Here is a 19,683-nt window from a genome sequence, read left to right as displayed (position 1 = left end):
GGTCAGGGAGCCAGCATAGTACAGTGAGGACCCTCCTTTAGGCTGCTGACTTCACGCTGTATCCTCACATTGCAGAAGGGGTGAGCAAGCTCTCAGGGACCTCTTCCGTATCAGCAGTAAACTTAATCACCTTTCAAAGGTGCTACCTCTTAATATCATCACCTTGGGCATTAGGTTTTTAACATTTATTTGAATTTTGCAGGGTCATACACATTCTGACCATAGCATTGCTCTTTTTATTCACTGTATAAATTCCCTTAAGAAGCATTTGGACTATACCTGACTCCTTCCTAGGTCCATTAATAGGAATATTATTGCATATTCATCAATACTTGCTATTGTAACAGATACACCTCTGAATGTCATTGACTCAACACTGCTTATTTCTTGTGCATGTGAAACCAGTTATTGTCAGAGGCTGGATTTCTCCTTGATACAGTCATTCAGGGATCCAGGCTGATGGTGGCTCTTCAGGGTCACCTTTGGCATGGACATCTGTCTGAAGGAGGAAGAGAGAGAGTGGCTGATACAGTAGGAGATTTTTATAGGCCTGGTCCTAAAGAAATACAACTCACTTCTGCCTACCTTCCATGTGTCACATGCAAGAAAGAGTAGAAAATGTAGTCCGATTGTATGCCCAGAAGAAAAGGAAAAGGAGGCTTGGTGAATGGTTAGGCACTCTCTTTGGGAGCTGGGATTTGAGCCTAGACCATCGGGCCTCAGAATCCTCACCCAAACCACTGTGCTCTCTCACCTTTTGGACTTGATTGCTGTCATGGAATCGACAGTAATTAAACAGTTTTGTACGTAAAGCAATATAAGGATGGAGGTTGACTTTATAGTGCATGTTATTTCTGTATAGTTAAGATTTGTGACTTCATACAGATAGGAAATATATTCTAAAATATAAATTTTAGAAACTCCCTTCTCTGTTTCTCATCAAGTTCAGTGACTTAATGAAGTTAATTTATATTACTTTGAAGTTCAAAAATCTTTTACTTTGACTCTCGTTTTCTGGTAGGTCTAATATATTGTACCCATTATAATGAAACTTATTTCATAAACTCACAGAATTTTAGAATTAGAAGGAACTTTCAACTCTAAATTAATGCTAAAACTAGTCTGATTTCTTCATTTTGCAGAAGAGGAAAGATACCCAGAGACCTTAATGACCTACTCCATAGTACACTCTTCAGGGACAGAGAACTATGCAGGAGAGCCCAAATACCCCAGCTTTCTTTTTTACGGCTTTTTCCACTCACCATGTCATTTTCCTCAAGAAGCACTTGGGCTGCACTGCCCTCCCTCCAAGGGACACTTACAGGAATCTGATTAATCATAAAAGAACATCAGGACTCTTACAGTTTATAGGAATTGGGGATGTTCTGATTCTTCACATTTTTTTCTGTGTATGTAATTTGGGATTAAGCAGAAAATCTGCTTTTAAACCTTTGACATTAGACACATTTTAAAAAGCACAGTAGACATTTTCCTGTCTGAGTAATTTGAGATGGCCTCGGGGTCATCACTGGAAATGTCACTTTTCACTCCGAGGGAAATGTACAAAGTGCAACTGTTGGATGGTGCATATTTCCTGAATCCGACTTTGAAGGTAGAAACTTGTCTCCTGCTCTTAAAAGTGGTGACAGAAATACTTCTGCCTGATAATTAGCTTTTGTTAATAATAACTTTAATTTAAAAAAAAGGAGAAATACTGCATTCAGCACATTTTTGGGCCAAAGTACAGAGATGTCATTGAATTACCTCAGGAAAAAACAGGTTCATTGAAACCCGTTGTATAAAATGCTTCATGAATTCTGGAAAACTTCAGGAAGACCCGAGGAAGGGCAAACACCAGGGCAGCGTGTGGGACTCCTTCCTCTCTTACCTCTGACATCTCTTTGTATCTGCTCTGAGTCCCATCACCAGGAGACATAGACCCATCTCTCCACGAGTCACCTGACTTCTAATGCCACGTGCCTATTTCCACATGGCAATTCTGTGACTTTTGGCTCCAATTTCCAGACAGGTGGATTTGCTTCGTCCAGTTCCTGTTTTTCAGAGCAGGTGTTAAAAGCACATGTTCCAGTAGTTTAAAAGGACCGCCGTTCCATGAGATTCGCTTTCTTCTACCTCTTCTAGCTCAATTCTCATTTAGGATGAGCATGGAGAAGATGTTCGTGATTGAACTGAGGGGCAAGGAGTTTAAAATTCTCTCAAGAGTGAGTCTTCTGTTCTGCCTCTTTCTCTTAAAACAGACTGGGGGACATCCTCTGGTTGAGAGCTGACTTTTGTCAATGGAGACTGTACCATTCATTATTAGGGTTATTATCCTTTAGTGACCATCTTTTTTTCCTCCACTGACTTTATTTTTTTCATATAAATTGGAGCAGTTTGAGAAAACAGGCTTTGTAAAAATGTCATCGGCACTTGGCTATTTCCTCTCTGATCGTTTTGACTTTATAAATTATGTGAACTTTTGAAATTTCATTGAGCCCTTTAAATAACCATTTCTTTTAATTAGATTGCTTCAGCATGAAAGTCTAAAAATGTGCCCTATTTTCTCATTCTAATGAATTAAAGAAATTAGCTGTCTCAAAAAGTTTTTGTTTCAGCACATTTTTCCCATTCAAAGTGATTTCCAGCAACCTGAATCCACTAACTAGCTTGCATTTCAGATGTCTATCGGTGCATGTACGTGATGCCTTATTTCTGCTTAGAAGGTGTAATGCAGACTCTCTGGGGAGCTAGTCAAGCTGGGTAAAACTATTAAATAGGAATGTACAGAGACAAACAAAATTTTAGAATCAATGAGACAAATCAGAATACAAATAAAAACTGAAATCTACGGAAAGGAACCCCAGTAGGAACAAATTCACAACTTGATGCTAAATCTACTCTCTTCTGTAGTTTAAGTGTCAAATTAAATATTTTTTTATATGCACCTCATGTCAACACAAGTATGTATACAGATTTTTTGAAATATGAAATTAGAACTTTTAGAAAATGTAGATATTTTCCCTAGCAGCTACGTCTTTGTAACTTATATATGTTCCATTGTTTCGTATTCACTAATTACATTAATAGTAAAAACAAAGAGAATTAATATTTAAGTAACGCTACAATTTAAAAGCCGTTTCATATGCTTGGCATATAGTGAATATTCAATAAATGGTAGCAATTATCATTATTTTATACACCGTTTCCAGAGTGAATGAATGATTCATATGTACAGAATGTGATATGCATAGCATTGTGCTCTTATTAACCTAAGGCCAGCAACCATTCCTCAAGGTGAAATGATCTGCATAAATATTATTCTACGGTGTACCAATTTTTCATACCTATGTATTTATAGTTGGTTCACAGGCGATGAATAAAATGTGATCATATTAACACATGTATAAACATACATGTACATATATAATTATGTACATGGGCATATAGTTTTTAAAAATCTATGCAAGCATATGAACCAAATGTTATTTAATTCAGATTTTTTCCCCCTCTGGAGAAATTCCTTTCAGTCAGTGAAAAAAGCAGTTGAAAAACAACAAATGTGTTGTTAAAATGCCTTATAGGACTTCATGCCAGAATATTACCAGTCACAATAGCTTTAGAAAAGTTTCAGAAATCTTGAGACATGGTTTAAGAGGCAGTATCTTAAGGCCATGTTTCTGGGGGCTCTTGAGGGCTAATGGTCCTATTGCTGAAATGAGACATGGGGTAATAATCCTGGAAGGCCACAATTAGAGCTGGGTAAAACTCGGTATCCCCATCCTTATAAGAATTAAGCCTCTGTGTCTCCAGCGTCCTTTCACAAAGATGTAGGAGGCAACCCTTGGTGTTTATGCATCACACCCAGGGAGGACAAAAGAGAAGAATAGAAGAAAGGTGGGTTTTGTTGGTTTGTTCCTGACTTGGGAATTGTGACATGAAGAAAATTGTTTGTTATTTTTTCATTTAAATCTTCTCCAGGGGGTCTTGCATCATTTTAATATGATGTTAACTGTCTGTGAAGCCTATTTTGTTAATTTAGAAAGCCCTAATATTTGATTAGGTTAGTTTATCAGGAGCTCTGTCTGAATCTGTATAGAGAATTGTAGTAACTGCTGGAATTTCCTACAGTCTCATTAACCTTTTAAAGGAAAACCACAGGAATTAGTTTTACCTTCTTAAATTGCTTATTTACCGTTTATTAAACACATACCACATGCTGAACAGTTTACATGAAAAATTAGTCTTTGTCTACAAGAATCTGGTTATCCTAAGGAGTTAAGATACACAGACAAATTAAGAAACCTATACATACATAAACATATGCCATGCTTAGGTGAACTAAATTCTGCTAAAAGATTAATTCCTCTGTTTTGAGGTTTCTTGTTTCACTTGCCGTATATCAAAACATACTGAAGTCAATATTCTTCCTACCCATGCCTTCAAACACTTTGAGGATAATATTACCCATCCATCTACTTACCTATCATCTGTTCTATTTTAAAAAGGTAAATTATCCCTCTCTCATTCCTCCACAAAAAAGCTTTATAACTTCAGTTTTAATAAGAACACAGGCCGAGATTTTTTTTTTTTTTAACTAAGTCCCATTTTTCACCAGGAAACTCAACCTGTATGTCTGTACATTTTCTTTTCTTCCTTCAATGAAGAGAAAGGTCATGATAGCAAAGCCTGTGTCTGTCAGGCTTGTTCTTCCTGGTCAGCTTTATTATTAATCTCTTCACATTTAGTACCATGTGCTCTGAAGGGGAGGACGTGTCTGTCAGTCTTCCCAGTGCAGCTCCTACTTTATCCTCCTCTTCATTATACCATATGGGCATCATTCTTACTTCCTTTCTCCTCGAACAAGAAAGCATACTTTCTTCACCAGAGTCCTCACATACCAAACTTAGCCAAAGTAATTATCCAATTGTGGAATAACTCTTTGTAGTCCTTTAAATTATATAATATATAAACATTTTCCTTTATTATTATTATTTTTTTAAAGATTTTACTTATTTGTCAGAGAGAAAGGGAGAGCACAAGCAGGGGGAGCAGCATACAGAGGGAGAAGCAGGCTCCCTGCTGAGCAAGAAGTCCGATGTGGGACTGGAACCCAGGACCCTGGGATCATGACCTGAGCCAAAAGAAGACGCTTAACTGACTGAGCTACACAGACATCCCCAATATTTTCCTTTAAATATTCATTTTGCATTGACTCACATAAGCTAGGATGATATATTTTGAGATAACATGCTTCACTGGCTTATCCTCCAATTAATGCATTTGGAAAAAATATATCCTAAACAATCTAGGAAGGAGTATAAAGTACTATTATGTCCTCAGGGTGGGCTAAGTTTTGAAGCAGTAACAAAAAGCACCTTAAAATTTTATTTTATTTTTTTTTAAAGATTTTATTTATTTATTTGACAGAGATAGAGACAGCTAGCGAGAGAGGGAACACAAGCAGGGGGAGTGGGAGAGGAAGAAGCAGGCTCATAGCAGAGGAGCCTGATGTGGGGCTCGATCCCATAACGCCGGGATCACACCCTGAGCCGAAGGCAGANGCTGAAGGCAGACGCTTAACCGCTGTGCCACCCAGGCGCCCCTAAAATTTTAGAGGCTTGTAAGAGCTTCAGGCTTATTTCTCATTCATAGGTCCACCATGGTTGGTGGGAACTTGCCTCATATCTCTTCACTTGAAAACTCAGGTCGATACAGTTTCCACTGACAAGATCATACTTGGTTGCTTGGGCTGGTGGGGAGAAATGTGGTGAATTACACGCTAGCTCTTAAAGCAGCCACACAGATTGATACCTTTGCTTTTGTTCGTAAGTGACGTCTATTACTTTAGCTTTCCTTTAAACACAATATTACCATGTGTCCAGCAGGGAGAGAGCCAGAAATATTTAACAAACAGCACTAATGTTTATTAAAGACTACCGCAACTGCTTTATCCTTTTATATTTCTTGTCAAGAAAGGTTGAAATGAATTTTGATATTGGCATTGGGAAGGGGAAACCAGATACAGAGTTTCCACCTGTCCATTCCTTTCCAATGTGTGATAAAATCTCCTTCTAACAAATAGTAAAATGGCCTTTGTGGGTGCTGAAATAGTGCTTCTCCTCCCAGGGGAGTGGTCAGTGCATTGTCCCTGTGTGCTCCTGGCTGCTGTCGTACTGTGGAAGAAAACAGAACCCTCTGGAAGAGAACAGAACCCTTGCCACTTCAGGCTGTCCCCAAGCCATCTCAGCTCAGTGCTGGGCTGAACAGCATCAGTATCTGAAGAAGCCCCAATAATCTCTTGTCTCCAGCCTGGTTTCCACCCAAAGACTAGTAGGACTGACCTCATGACCTACATCTTTCTTTCCCTAAATCACTATCAGAAGTCCAAGCATCCCAAATAATCATCAGGGAGATGTTCATCTCCGTTCTGCTCTGACATCCCACACCTTCTTCCATCCTCTGCAGTTTGGTGCGTACCTGCCAACCCCCTGCAGGCGATCCTACTACTCCTTCCCAGGAAATCTACTTTGCGTCTTTCTGAGATACCTATTTTATATCTTCTTTGTTCTCTTCAGACATCTCTCATATTGCATAGCAAAATCAGGTGAAGTCAGATAAGAAACTGCATCTTCTCACCAGCTAATCCATTCACACCCACCTGCCTCTGTCGCTACATATCCCACCTTCACTCTTGTTGAAATGGATTATTTCTGCATCAATTTATTGTCAACCCCCCAAGTGCCCTGAATCTCAATTCTATTTTCCTTCTCAAGAACATGCTTTTGTAATTACCCATTTTCTTTCCTATATTGTGCCTTTCTTTACCAGATTATTCTAGCAAGAAAGTGTGCCTTTATGGCATTCATTAAAAAAGATTCCCTTGACACCATGCTTCATTCCAGATATTGCTCACTTCCTTCTTCCCTTAACAAAAGCTTCTTGGGAGAAATGTGTATAATTGCACAGTTGTACGTCCCATCCTCCAATAAACTTACTTTAATCATGCTTTTATTTTCACATCATGCCACTGAAATGATTTTTATTGCGATCAAATGCTAACAATAGTTAACACAGAGGGCCAACTATGGCCAACTATGAGGCAGGCAGTGCTCTAAATACTTCATATCCATGAACTCATTTCATCCTTAAACCAACCCTATAAAGATGGTGCTATTAATATCCCCCTTTTAGAAAGTAAAAAAAAAAAAATGCTACTCAGAGATACGAAATAATTTGCCCAAGGCCACACAGCTGTTAGGAGGAGCTCAGCTGAACCCAGTTTTTCTGGTTTTAAAGGCTATGCTCTTAATTAGTACATGATCTTTTTAGTGGACAGTGATTTCTCTGTTTATTAAACCTTTCAGCAGCACTCACCACAGCTGATTGATCCCCTCCTTCTTGAAACATTTTGTTCTTTGTCTTTCCGTGCTTTCATCCCATGTTCTTTTTTATCTTACCTCCTGTGCTGTTCCTTGCAGGTCTCTATTGCTGGCTCCCGCATTTCAGATTGATGCTCTGGATTATTCTTTCCCATCTTCTCTATTGGCAACCTTTCCATGGTAATTTGGTTTAGTCTGTGGCTTTAAATATCACCTATGAGCCTGGATTTCTTAGGTGTGTATCTGCAGCCCAAATCTCTTCCCGAAGCTCCACGTCATAAATGTCGCTGCCTGATTTACATCTCTACTTGGGTGCCTTGTAATAGTTTCAAATTTAACACTGACACACACACAACCACAGATAGTTTAACCCAACCCAGCTGTTGCCAAACTCCCTGTTCCCAGGCCTTCTCTATTTGCCAGAACCACTATCACCACACACACACACACACACACACACACACACACACACACACACACACGGTTCATGTATAATTAGTTTCAGGTGTACAGTATAATGATTCAACAATATAATCAGTGCTCATCGTGATCAAACCTCTTCGTAACTGGTCTCCCTCATCCCACTCTTGCTTCTTCATTCCCTAAAGAACAGTCTGAACAAACTTCTAAAGCATTTAACAAGATGATACCATAACCACCCAGAGTATTTCCCTCGTGACATGAGTAAAATCCAGTCCCTTTGTTACAGCATACCAGCCCCTACTACTCCATCTTCCCACATTTCTGAACACAGTTCCCTAGACCTCTCAATTGTTCAACCACACCGTCACCGCACGGGTCATCTTGCTGTCCTGGGAACACACGACACATTTCCCCATTTCAGTTCTCTGTCATTTGCTGCTCCTTCTCTTTGGAATGTTCTTCCTTTCTTAGATCCTCATAACGGATGCTTCCCTCTCATCACTCAGGTCATCCTTCAGACTACCTCAGAGGTCCTCTCTGACACTCACAAAAATACACTTTCCTTCCCTGTTTGATTATTCTCCTCTTACTCTACTGCAGTTCCTTCAAGGAGCTTCTTAATCATTAACAGGTATTTATGATTTGTTTTCTACACAGGAATATGAGCTCTCTGAGGGCAGGCTCTATGTCCCTCCTTTCCATCGTTATATACCCCAGTACTCAGAACCATACTTGAAGTGTGGTATTGACTCAATTAAAATGTGATTAAGTGAAGTGCAGTACAAAAAGTCAGCATATTGACTTGTATGACATAATGCGAAGCATTCGATAAATTAAAACTGAATCATACTTAGCTAAGAAAATATTTTCTAGAGCACAAGAGGAAGGAGGGCTGACTCTCAAGTTTTTAAATTTCAGAGATAGCCTTGTTCGAGTCAAACACAGAGAAATCCCCGTTTGTATCTACAGTGGCAGGAAAATCTTTGTGGCATTGGAAATGGTATATTTCTTGAAAGTTCTTTTGAGGATCCCATGTCAAAGCCATATGATATACCCAAGTCTCTTGGTCTCGCATGGAGGGATGGACAATATGTGTGATTTGTTCTCTTACAAGAAAAATCTAAGCATGCTGTCTAACCTGAGTTACTGCACAGTGATACTCATCCCCAAGGGGAAGAGTAATATAAATACATAATATAGTGATCTCATTTACAAAATGGGCTTCGATATGTTTATAACATTAAACAATTTCAGATCTGGTTTTTACATCACATTTTTTAAAATTTCTGAAAGCACAGTGTTTCAACGGATGTTTGACTTTCAACTTTTTATTTTTAGCAGACAAAACTTCTGCTTTATTGTTTCAAAGTAGCGTTAATACTTTGAAGATGAAATGCTGCAAAAAAAAAAAAATGAAGGCAAACTAGAACCCTATCATAATATGATAAGTGAGGCCTATAAGTCTCAAGCACCCAAACCATTTGGGAGCCTTACTGCCAGGTTAACGGTCTGGGTGGGGGAGCCTCACAGCTTATTGGCTGGGGCTTCCAAGCTAGATATAAACCCATCCACATTCTGGCTACAGTTGTTGTTACTGGTAGCAGTTGCTCCCTCAAGGCAAAATGGAAAGGAAAGGTTTTTGGGAAACTGGTTGGGACTTCCAGGAAAATGGCAGCAGTTTCAAGAATTCCCAATTAGTTCATTCCCAGGGAAACTGGGCAGAATAATATTGAGGAGATGGGTTCCACCCTTTACCTCCTTGCTTCCTGAAAAGAGGTTCCCGGTCCAGCTTTTGCACTCACCCCTAGATGAACAATGTAACCTAACCCTCCCCCAACCCACCACTTTGAGAAGAGGTCTGCTCTTAGCCCCACTGCAGGGCACCTTGTCAAGGGGTTTGCCTTTCTTTGATTAACGTGATGGACAAAAAAGTCATATGCAAATAAGTATGTTTTTGATAGCATCACACACTGTCTCTTTATTTCAGATTGTTCTAACGGCTCATTCTAATCTGGTCACTAATTGTTCCTGCTTCACCAGGCTTTTCCTGACAGAAATGGTCCTTGCACATTTAGAAATCAAATCTGCATTATGGAGTCAGCATCATTGTATTTCTAGTTTCATGCATGGTGGATCCCTTATAGAGCTATATGTAACGTACTGCTAATTAAAAAGAGGGGGAGAAGCCAAAGCTTTCTCAATGTTGTCTTATTATCTCGTTTTTGTTTGTGCAGCTCATCATGTTAAAACGGGCACCTGCGAGGTGGTGGCACTCCACAGATGCTGTAATAAGAACAAGATAGAAGAGCGATCACAGACCGTCAAGTGTTCCTGCTTCCCCGGGCAGGTGGCAGGCACCACGCGAGCTGCTCCGTCTTGTGTCGATGGTGCGACCTCCTCCATTGCTCATTGTGCTCAGTGGCTGGGGGCTGGTTACAGCTGGAACTCCACTATAATGCTGTTGACCGTGGTCAGTCCTGAGGGGCCACCCCAAAAATCATGTGGTTGACGAGAGATTATATGGGGGGGCACGCTGAAATCTAAAATCCTCTGGAAGGAGGTCTAAGACCTTACGCAGTTTTGTAACAAAAGGCATTCTAGTGAGGTTCCAACAAGTCCATGTGCTTCTTACTTTGATACCATGAAATACTGATTTACCGGTGGAGGGCGTGCGCGTGTGTAAATTAATTGGGAAAGGAGAGATGAAAATGGAGGATTAAACAGTATGGTGACCTAATCCTATGGATGGTTCTTAAGAATGAAAAAATAAGTGCCATATAAATGAGTGAATTTGTAGTTGTACAGTGAATTCACATGAAATATTGATTTTTATGGAGATCATCAAAATAATTTTATTGGAGGGTTCACCTAATTACAATAGGACATACATCTTTGTCTGGGTCTATTTAATTAATGTTACCATAAATAATAATGTAAGTATTCCTATTAGTATGGCTCATTCCTTGTGATGATGGTTACTGCCCACAGTAAAAACAAAACAAAACCCAAAAAACACATTAACGCTAATATCCTCCTAATTTTAGCCTACCTGTGGGAAGTATCACATTAATTCTAAAATATTGGCTCTAAACTGGTAATAGGTTAATTTTCTTACGTTTAGGTAGATCAGTGTATGCATGTCTATATGAGTTTCTTCCCAATATATTCGTTTTCATAAAGCCTGTATAGTCACATGAAAAAATCCTTCCACAATGTGCCTCTAATTAACAATACTATTTGTGAAGAGGGTAGAGTGTTCTCACCATGGTAAGCTAAAATTGAAAACAAAAATTCTTTTAGAGAATCTAGAAAGATTTTGGAGGATCATGCTTCAAAACCCAGTCTAACCAGTGGTGGGAAAAACTGGTGCCTTTTGTTCCTCTTTGAATGTGCACCCAGAAAATGAACTTGCCCAAACAGAAACCACTGCACTGATTGCTTTTAATCTCCTGTAGCTTCAATCGTGGAACAGAAATGGTGGTGCCACATGCAGCCCTGTCTTGAAGGAGAGGAATGTAAAGTTCTTCCGGATCGGAAAGGATGGAGCTGTTCCTCTGGGAATAAAGTGAAAACAACCAGGGTAAGTGGACAGCCAGCTTGGGAATGCAACAATGTCTCTGAATTTATAGAGTGTGGGCATGTGCAGGAACATCGTTAAGTGATGCTTCTACGGTGAAAAGTATAGTTTTCCATACTCTACCCCCCATTTTCTTCCTAATTCATTTTTTCATAGCACATTTTTATTTTACTCAGAATAGCAACTTCTATAGATTGCCATCACCTGTCATGTTATTTAATAAATCAGTGTTGTGTATTCCTTCATGAGATACTGATAGTAATGTGAAACCCCCTGCGGATGCATGTTAAATGATGAGAAAGTGACCCTAATCCCTTATTCTTTAATGGACAGTAATTTGAATATATTCTGGGGGGAAAATTTATTTTATACATGACTCGATATAATTTCCCAACCAAGCGTCTTTCATTTTTATGAAAGTAATTATTTTGATCTCCCTGGTTTCTAGGTCAATAAATGGTTTCCTTAATTGTTAACTTTGTAATGAGTTACCGAGAGGAGTTTCTAAATCTCAGGGTCAATATGAAAAGAATACTCTTCAGACAATGATGTATTTCAGCTTGCAATGATTGACTTCTGGGACAGGGGAGAGAAATGAAAAATGGTTAGCTTTATTCTTTGATTTCCTAATTAGCTCCATGGATATTCTGGACTGGCAGAATTTAAATTTTCTGTAGAATCAGCAAACAAAAGTACCATCTTGTTTTGCTGTTTGCTTTTAGGGGAAAGCAGACTATTGATTAGAATTGAATAACTGGGGACTAGATAAGAATAATGATATGATATTTTATAAAAAGTAACATAAAAGCAGAGACTGGTTAAGGCATCAAATTGTTTAATAAAAGTTTTTTTTTTTTTTTAAAACCTCTCTGGACATATTCAAGAGGATTATTTTTAAATCCTATCAGATATATAATCCAGTCCATTGAATAACATGTTTAGTGCATTGGCTGTTCAAACATACACAAAAGTAACTAATAGCATAAATAAAAACTATATTTTGTCAAATTATTCATGATTCTATTTGTTGGCTAAATGCTGATATACTTTTCCAAAACCTACAGAGTGCATGATCAGTTAATTAGAATAATTGTATTTTTCAGCACATGATATAAACCACATTGATTTGTTAAAAACATCCTGGCAATATAAAATAAGTTATTTATAGCATGAAAATATTTCCTTCCCTAACACTATAAATTCTTAGTCCAAAATAGCACTCATGGAAATTCACTGAAGATTTGAGATTCTGAAGCAAATTAAAAAAAAAAAAATCGCACTCTATAACCACACTCTTTTTTATTACTTCAGTGGACATGAGGAAACTAACATTTATTGGATACTTAAAAACATATGCCATAAACCGAACAAAGTACTTCATGTGAATGAGCTCATTTAATCCTCTTAACAGCCCAGTGAGGAATATAATATTATCTCCTCTTTACAGATGAGTAAACCGAAGTTTCAAAACCCTCAGTGACTTTCCAAGGTCATACAGCTAATGAACAGGGAAGCCAGGGTTCAAACGGAGCAGTCTCATTCCAAAACCTAATCTCTTAACCTGTAGTTTAAACTAGATAATTTAACTTATTCTTAAGTAATAGTGAGGAGAGCTTCCTGTCATTCTATTCGTATTAGGCAGACCTTTAAAATTATCTTTAACTTTCTGGATCACTGAAATGAAAAAGTCAAGACCATGTGATCGAAATTCCCACAGTAAGTTGTGTTAGAAGGGCTGCTTCACTCCCTGCTGTGCCTTAGTCTCAGCGGTCCAAACTTAAAATTCGATCTCAGCAATTCTTCCCATTTAACCGGTTTTTGTCTTGTAATTAAACAAGTTGGATGGGAGGAGTGGAGAAGACCACTTGCGAGTGGAGAAGACCATATCTAGATCGTCCAGTTCGTTTTCATTATAAAGGGTTAGGCCACATAGAGTGGATTGTACGTCCTCTTAAGATTCCTTCTAACTCAGAGTCTGTGATTCTCATGTAAAGTAAGGAAAAATCATCATCTATAAGATCAGTGATCCTGAAAGATGGAGTTTCTTGAATACAATCAAAGTAAATTACTATCTTTGTTTTTCTTCACAAGAAAAAGATTGCTGGTGAGAAGGAAGCTATGTAGACATTTCCAACAAAGGGACATCATGGTATTCCAAATGGCTAGGCAAAATGATGGGCAATTGTGAGTGTCTTTTGGTTTACAAAACAATTTGGCTCAATTTCCCTGAGGCGTCAAAAAACAAAGTTTCTGAGGTCATCAGGTCATTATTCTGCTCTCTCCACTGAAATAGTACCAAAAAAGTATAGGAGATACAAATTTTTGAAATAGCTCTGGCACAGTATTACTTTGCATACCGTGAAAGTGTCGGACAAAGGCAGCTCCTGCCATACAGCGATAGCAGCAGTGGAATCGAGACAAATTCTGATCATTATTTGATTCATTGGCACTAGTGTTCATGTGCCAATCTTAAATAAGTTAGCCATGGCTGTGGGGAGCCAAGCAGCCACTGCACTGTATCCCTGAGTTGGCAGATTCCAGCCACAAATGGGGGAAGTCCAGAAGTTAAGCATGAATAGGTTACAAAGTAACTGAAGAGCTGCTTGCAGCCAAAAACCATCTGAGTTTCTTATGCAAGATATGTTGGTCTTGTGGGATTATCACTGCAAGCAAAATGGCTCGAGAAATGATTAAAATTTGCAATAATGTACACCCTTCCTTTTAATTGCCCATATTCAATCTGGAGTGCTCTGGTAAGCCGAATGTTAGAAAAAAAGCAGTCAGCCAAAAACAGCAATGAGACTTGCTTAGCCTCAGCAGAGATGTGGTGGTACTTTCCAGAATTGACTACAGATTATGGGCTGGGTGAATTCCTCGTTTAAGACTAATTTGGAATTTACATTGTACTTGCTACTATAAATGTGAATCATATCCCCCTTCTGTCTTTGTACCAGATTCAGGAAGCTTATTATTCTGATCCATTTTCTATTTGTCCTGACAAAGGAGAAAAGGCAAAGAACAGACAACCCTTGTTGGAACATCAGTATTTTCCACTCATGCTCTTCAGTACCCCAAACATTTAATCTGGAGGGAACGGAGGATGCAACATTTGTTTCCTGAGCTCTAGTTCTTACCTTAAAGGTGGAAACTTCTGTCTATGACCTCTGTAACCACCTATGGTATTACTTTTCCTTTCTTTTTAACTTTGGAGTTCTTAAAAGTCATGAGAGTCCCTTGATTTCAAACTCACTTTCAAAGATAAATAATAAAGAACTTTTCAAAGAGTCGTTAATAAAAGAGCATTCTTTCCAGCGTGAAAGAGCACATAATTATACGCTAATTATATAATACAAAAGTAGCAGGGGGAAAAGTGCTGTAGAGCTCGTAAGATTTGAGGGAAAAAAATCTTTGATAACATTGTTGGATCCTCAGAAAAAATAGACTGATTCATTTCTTTTAATGTTTTGATATTCTTTCTCTCTGGAACATCTTCTAAAGGAAGTCACATTTTGATTTTAGGATTCACAGCCCATGGCCATGGGTATGGGCTCTAAACACCAATGGTCATGTAGCTCTTAAGTCTGGTTCTTACCTAAAGAAAGATGACCTTCAGAGTATGCAAGATTCTGTATTTTCATTAGAAATATTATCTTTATGAATCACAAATCCTAGGTCTGTTTACTTTTCATATACTTAAAAATTACCCAGAAAATGTCTTAAGTAATCAGAATTCTTTAATCTTTGCCAATTTACTTAAAGTGCCTCAAGCAGATAAGAACTCTAGTTTTTTAATGTCTCTTCAAATATAAGTGGATTTTAAGTGCATAAAATATGATTTCATTTTGGCATGTAATGCAAAGAAAATCAACAGGTATTAAGAATTTCCTATGCATAAACATCCTATAATAATAATGCTCTTATTACAATCAAAGCAACAAAAGCACATATGAAGGCATTCACTTAGCTCTTGGAGTGTACGAGGCACTCTAAGTGTATTGAAGGTATTATCTCATTTAATTTCCCAAACCAGAGTAGGCACTAATGAGAGTACAAAGATGTATGGTGTGGTCCCTGACAACCAGGCGTATGCCCTAGAGTAGGGGAATGAATAGTGTACAGTTGCATTATTCTTGTCATCCATATGCAGTCCACTAACAATAAACACTGGAATCATGGATAAATATAAGAGTAACATCGTAATAATAATGGCTATAAGACTTTAGTTCAGCGTCCTCATCTGCAAAATAAATGAGGATATTGAGTTTGATTCAACTTCGAGTTCCTTTAACCAGGATTTATTTTTTGGTTCCACGTGCCAAGGACATTTCTAACTTCCTTCCCAGCTACATTTATATGACACTAATAAGTGGCTAATCTCAGAAGATAGATAAGTATTTGGGTTTTCAATCCTTTCCCTGTAAGGAAGAAAAGAAACAGCATTTTAGGAGGTTTTGCTGATTAAAGTCTCAAGTCACCCTCTTCCAGATGCGGCTGGATTTTATACTCACTGCTGTTCTGTGATGGGGGCTGGGGTGGGGCCTTTGAACACTGCCCAGGGGCACTATTCCAGCCCCAATGCAAAACAAACAAACAAAACCGAGCAAGAGGAAAAAGGTTCATTTCCTCACCTTAAGATGGTGCAATTTGTGTGACTTCTCCAACCAGAGTGCTCTCTCTCTTGCCTTGCAAATTCAATCACAGTCTCGCAATAGTGTAGTTCTTTCCTGATCAGCCCTTTCTTAACAGAAACACTCACCTGTCATTTGTCTTCATCTCACCTCTGGTCAGGACCTAAATTGCATCCTGGTCCACAGCACAGAGTATGGTGACCTTTAGGGCCCTTATTTTCCAATTATTTTGATGGTACTTATAGTAAGAAATACATCTCACAGTGTGGTCCAGTATACACATGCACACTCACGGACCCCTCACTAAAATTAAAATTCTATTTGATTTTGGTTTTGTTTCCTTCCTTCCTTACCCGTCTCAACCCCATAAATTGATTTTACGACCTGCCAATATGTTACAACTTGCATTTTGAAAACCAGTACTTTAGGAAGTTGTAGCCAGCCGCCACTAACTTGTAGAGATAGAAACTATAGATTAGATCATTTTCACATCAATTCACCTTTTACATTTTTCATATTTTTTATTCAATGTTTTACGGTAAAAAAATTCTGTCATCTCAAAATATAGATTTCATGGGCAAGAATGCGTATACTGTGTATAATCAGTCATTCAGCAAGTATTTATTGTCTGTTTTTGTGAGGTCCTAGTCTAAGTTCTGCAACACAGCATGACGAAAACTCTGAGATGGGGATCCCTGCCCTCATCGAGCATATATTCCAATAGCATGTATTAGTTTTTGCTCGCTGCCTTTGCAAATTCTGGGACTTACCATAACATTCATTTATTCTCTGTAGGTAAGACTGGGCCCCAGCCCGGCTCCATGGTCTCGTGGCTCCGGGTGTTTCATCTTTTCACAGCAGGGCTATGTTTCCTGCTGGAGGTCGTAGGGAAGAATCTGCTTCTAAGCTCATTCAGGGTGTTGACAGAATTCCGTGCCTTGTAAGAACAGGAATGAGGATTCTATTTCTCTAGTAGCTGTCATCAGGGAGCCTCTCTCATCTCTGTCAGAATGCCTGCTCTCCTGGTCGCACGCATTCATTTTCAAACCAGTCATGACGCGTGGAGTCTTTCCCATGCCTTGAACCTCTCTGACCGCCCTTCTGCCATCTCTCTTCTGCCTTACTCTTCTGCTTCTGAGGGCCAAGTAATGACATGGGTTCCACCCAGGGAACGCAGATGATCTTCCCATGTTAAGGTCAGCTGTTGAGCAACTTTAATGACCTTGCAAAGTCCCTTCACAACAGTATTCAGATTAGTGTTTATTTCAATAAGGAAGGGACAGAAATCTTTAGAATTCTACCTATCACACAGAGGGAAACAAACATAAGTAGGTGAAGTAGATAGTAGGGTAGAAGGTGAAAGGAAAGCTGGAGGGAAATGGACAGTGTTGAGCAGGGGGGTTGCATATTTGCCTGAGGTCTTACAGGAGATGAGGCATATGGCTACCTAGAGGACAGGCTCTCCAGGTAAACGGAAGAATAGGTACAAAGGACCAATCCTGGGAGCTGCTGTGGGAATATCACATTCAAGGGTCAGCAATGATGCTGGTGTAGCTGTAGTGGAGTAAGGGCAACTGGTTGAATTTAGGATTGGAAGGGTTAGAGGAGGCGTATCACAACTGACTTAAATTATTGACGAAGTTGCCAGTAGGTGAAATGGAGACAACCGTGGGAAGAGTATGTTTTAGGTATTGCATTAATATCCACCAAGTCTAGAACATCTTGAACTCCATATTTATTAAGAGTAGGTAAAAAGTATTTACTATAGTAACAAATGCAGATATTGAGTGATGCTGTTATAAAAGATTTAAAATCTCAAATGGTAGGGACATTTGGAAAAGTATTTAAGGCACTATATAATTACTATGATAACATCAAAGTTTTGTTTCTTTTTTAAAGAGATGTGGATAGAAATGGATTAATATATGGAAAGTTTGTTTTTTTTTCCTCAATTAGATAATGAGTCCATAGGTAGGTAGAACAAGGTAGGTGTCCATGTAGTAGCACCAGTAAAAGTAACATTTAAACCTGGTGTTTTAAATTTAAGAGCTGCTTACTTAATTAATAATTTAATAGGGCCAGGAGTGTCTCCCATGGTATTTCTTTAGAGTTATTGGAAATTAAATTGAAGACTTAAAAATATATCATCAGGGCTATATTTCCAAAACCTGGCCTCTAGCTTTACAATTAAAATGAAAAAATGGGCAACCCATGAGTGTTTTGAAGTTCCTTTAAGATTTAAATGCTTCTGTAGTTTTTGAGCCAGGTGTTTGTTTCTAGGTGTTACTCTGAATGTTGTGATTATAATCTTACGATTAATTGTGCATGTTCACACATCGTAGTAGAATCTAGTTTGGGGGTGACAGAACTTCATTAGCAACGATGGGGTACATCTTTAGGCTCTTGCTTATGTCCTGGGAATTAAGGGGTGAGGACATCTCTTTCTCTTATCTGAGGGCCGAAGATTACAAGTCTACCGGGGATTTATTTTTAACACTGCAGAGCTTGATATTTGTTCAGCAGTAACTGTTCTTGGGAGAGGGAACAGTGTCATCTGTTTTTGGTCATCTGGAGTGCCTTAATAAAGAACAGTACCTCATGGGACTTGGAGAGGATAATGGAAAGTTGAAGGAACCCTAGCTCGTGGGGGTTCTATGCCTTCTTTTCCTATGGTGGGTGACAGCCCTATGAAGAACTCTTGATAAACTTCCCTGTATACATTCCCCCCACCGTGGCTCTTTCTCTCCTCTCCTCTTCATACATTTTCTTTGGAATCTAAAATTCTTCATGATTTCAGATCCAATTTCATTTTCTTACTTTGGACAACAGGATGAAAGTACAGCTGAGAAATAAAAGGTAATTTTCCCACAAATTTAGAATCCCAAATGCTCTATGAACAGTGCTGAGATTGTACAGAAAAACAAAGCTGGGGCCCAATTCCCAACTCCATGATGAGAGGGAATCCCAGCTCCTTGCTGTGCAATCCACCACTGAATAATGGAAAATTGGCTGTGAGGTGTACGTAATACAAAGGGCAGAGTCGAGCTTCACTCTGTCATGCTCAGAGCTCAGCGGGGGTACCCAGGAAAGTTCTTGATGCCAACTTTTAGTGGGCTAGGAAAAAGAGAGGCTGATCGAAAGGACTTTGTGGATATTTACCTCAGAGAATAGAAGCACGAGGAGTAATGTGTTTTAAACTATTTGAAGATCTATCATATGAAAGAAAAAAAAATTAGATCTGTTCTGTGTGACCACAAGGAATACAATTAAGGGGAAGGAATAGCTCTTGTGGTGTCAGCTCTAGATGATGTTCAATGCGCTGCCTTGGTTGAAATAGTATATTCCTCATTTCTGGAAGTCTTCAATTTGTGACTTAAAGGATGTGTTAGCTGGTTCACTTTACCATAACAACAACAGCTTATGTAAAGGCATGGAGGTATAGAATATCATGTCTTTGCTCACAGAATAGAAATCAGTTCATGGGGTAACCATGTGTGTGAGGGGAATCAATGGCCAACTGAACTTAACACTTTTTTTTTAGTTATTTCAATATTCTTTTATTTTTTAATATTTCTTTTGTTAGTCACCATATAATACATCCCCGGTTTTTGATGTAAAGTTCCATGATTCATTAGTTGCGTATAACATCCAATGCACCATGCAATAAGTGCCCTCC

At 38.7% G+C, this 19,683-nt stretch overlaps 1 protein-coding gene across 3 annotated transcripts in view; it reads left to right on the top strand.

Moving 5' to 3' along the window:
• The window catches only part of TAFA2 (TAFA chemokine like family member 2), a 465,665-nt gene that overhangs the window by 394,422 nt on the left and 51,560 nt on the right, over positions 1-19,683 (top strand). For all 3 annotated transcript variants that reach the window (XR_004620993.1, XM_019800050.2, XM_034644337.1), the window contains exons 3-4: positions 10,037-10,189; positions 11,258-11,382. Coding sequence is in view for 2 of the 3 variants with exons in the window: in XM_019800050.2 (XP_019655609.1) it covers positions 10,037-10,189; positions 11,258-11,382 (278 nt within the window). In the remaining variant the exon portion in view is untranslated. The remainder of the gene's footprint in view (positions 1-10,036; positions 10,190-11,257; positions 11,383-19,683) is intronic.

The sequence above is a fragment of the Ailuropoda melanoleuca genome, chromosome 15 (genome assembly GCF_002007445.2).
Source record: "Ailuropoda melanoleuca isolate Jingjing chromosome 15, ASM200744v2, whole genome shotgun sequence".
In the NCBI taxonomy this organism is placed as follows: domain Eukaryota; kingdom Metazoa; phylum Chordata; class Mammalia; order Carnivora; family Ursidae; genus Ailuropoda; species Ailuropoda melanoleuca.
The sequence above is the reverse complement of the archived record's forward strand: the minus strand, read 5'-3'. Positions and strand labels throughout refer to the sequence as shown.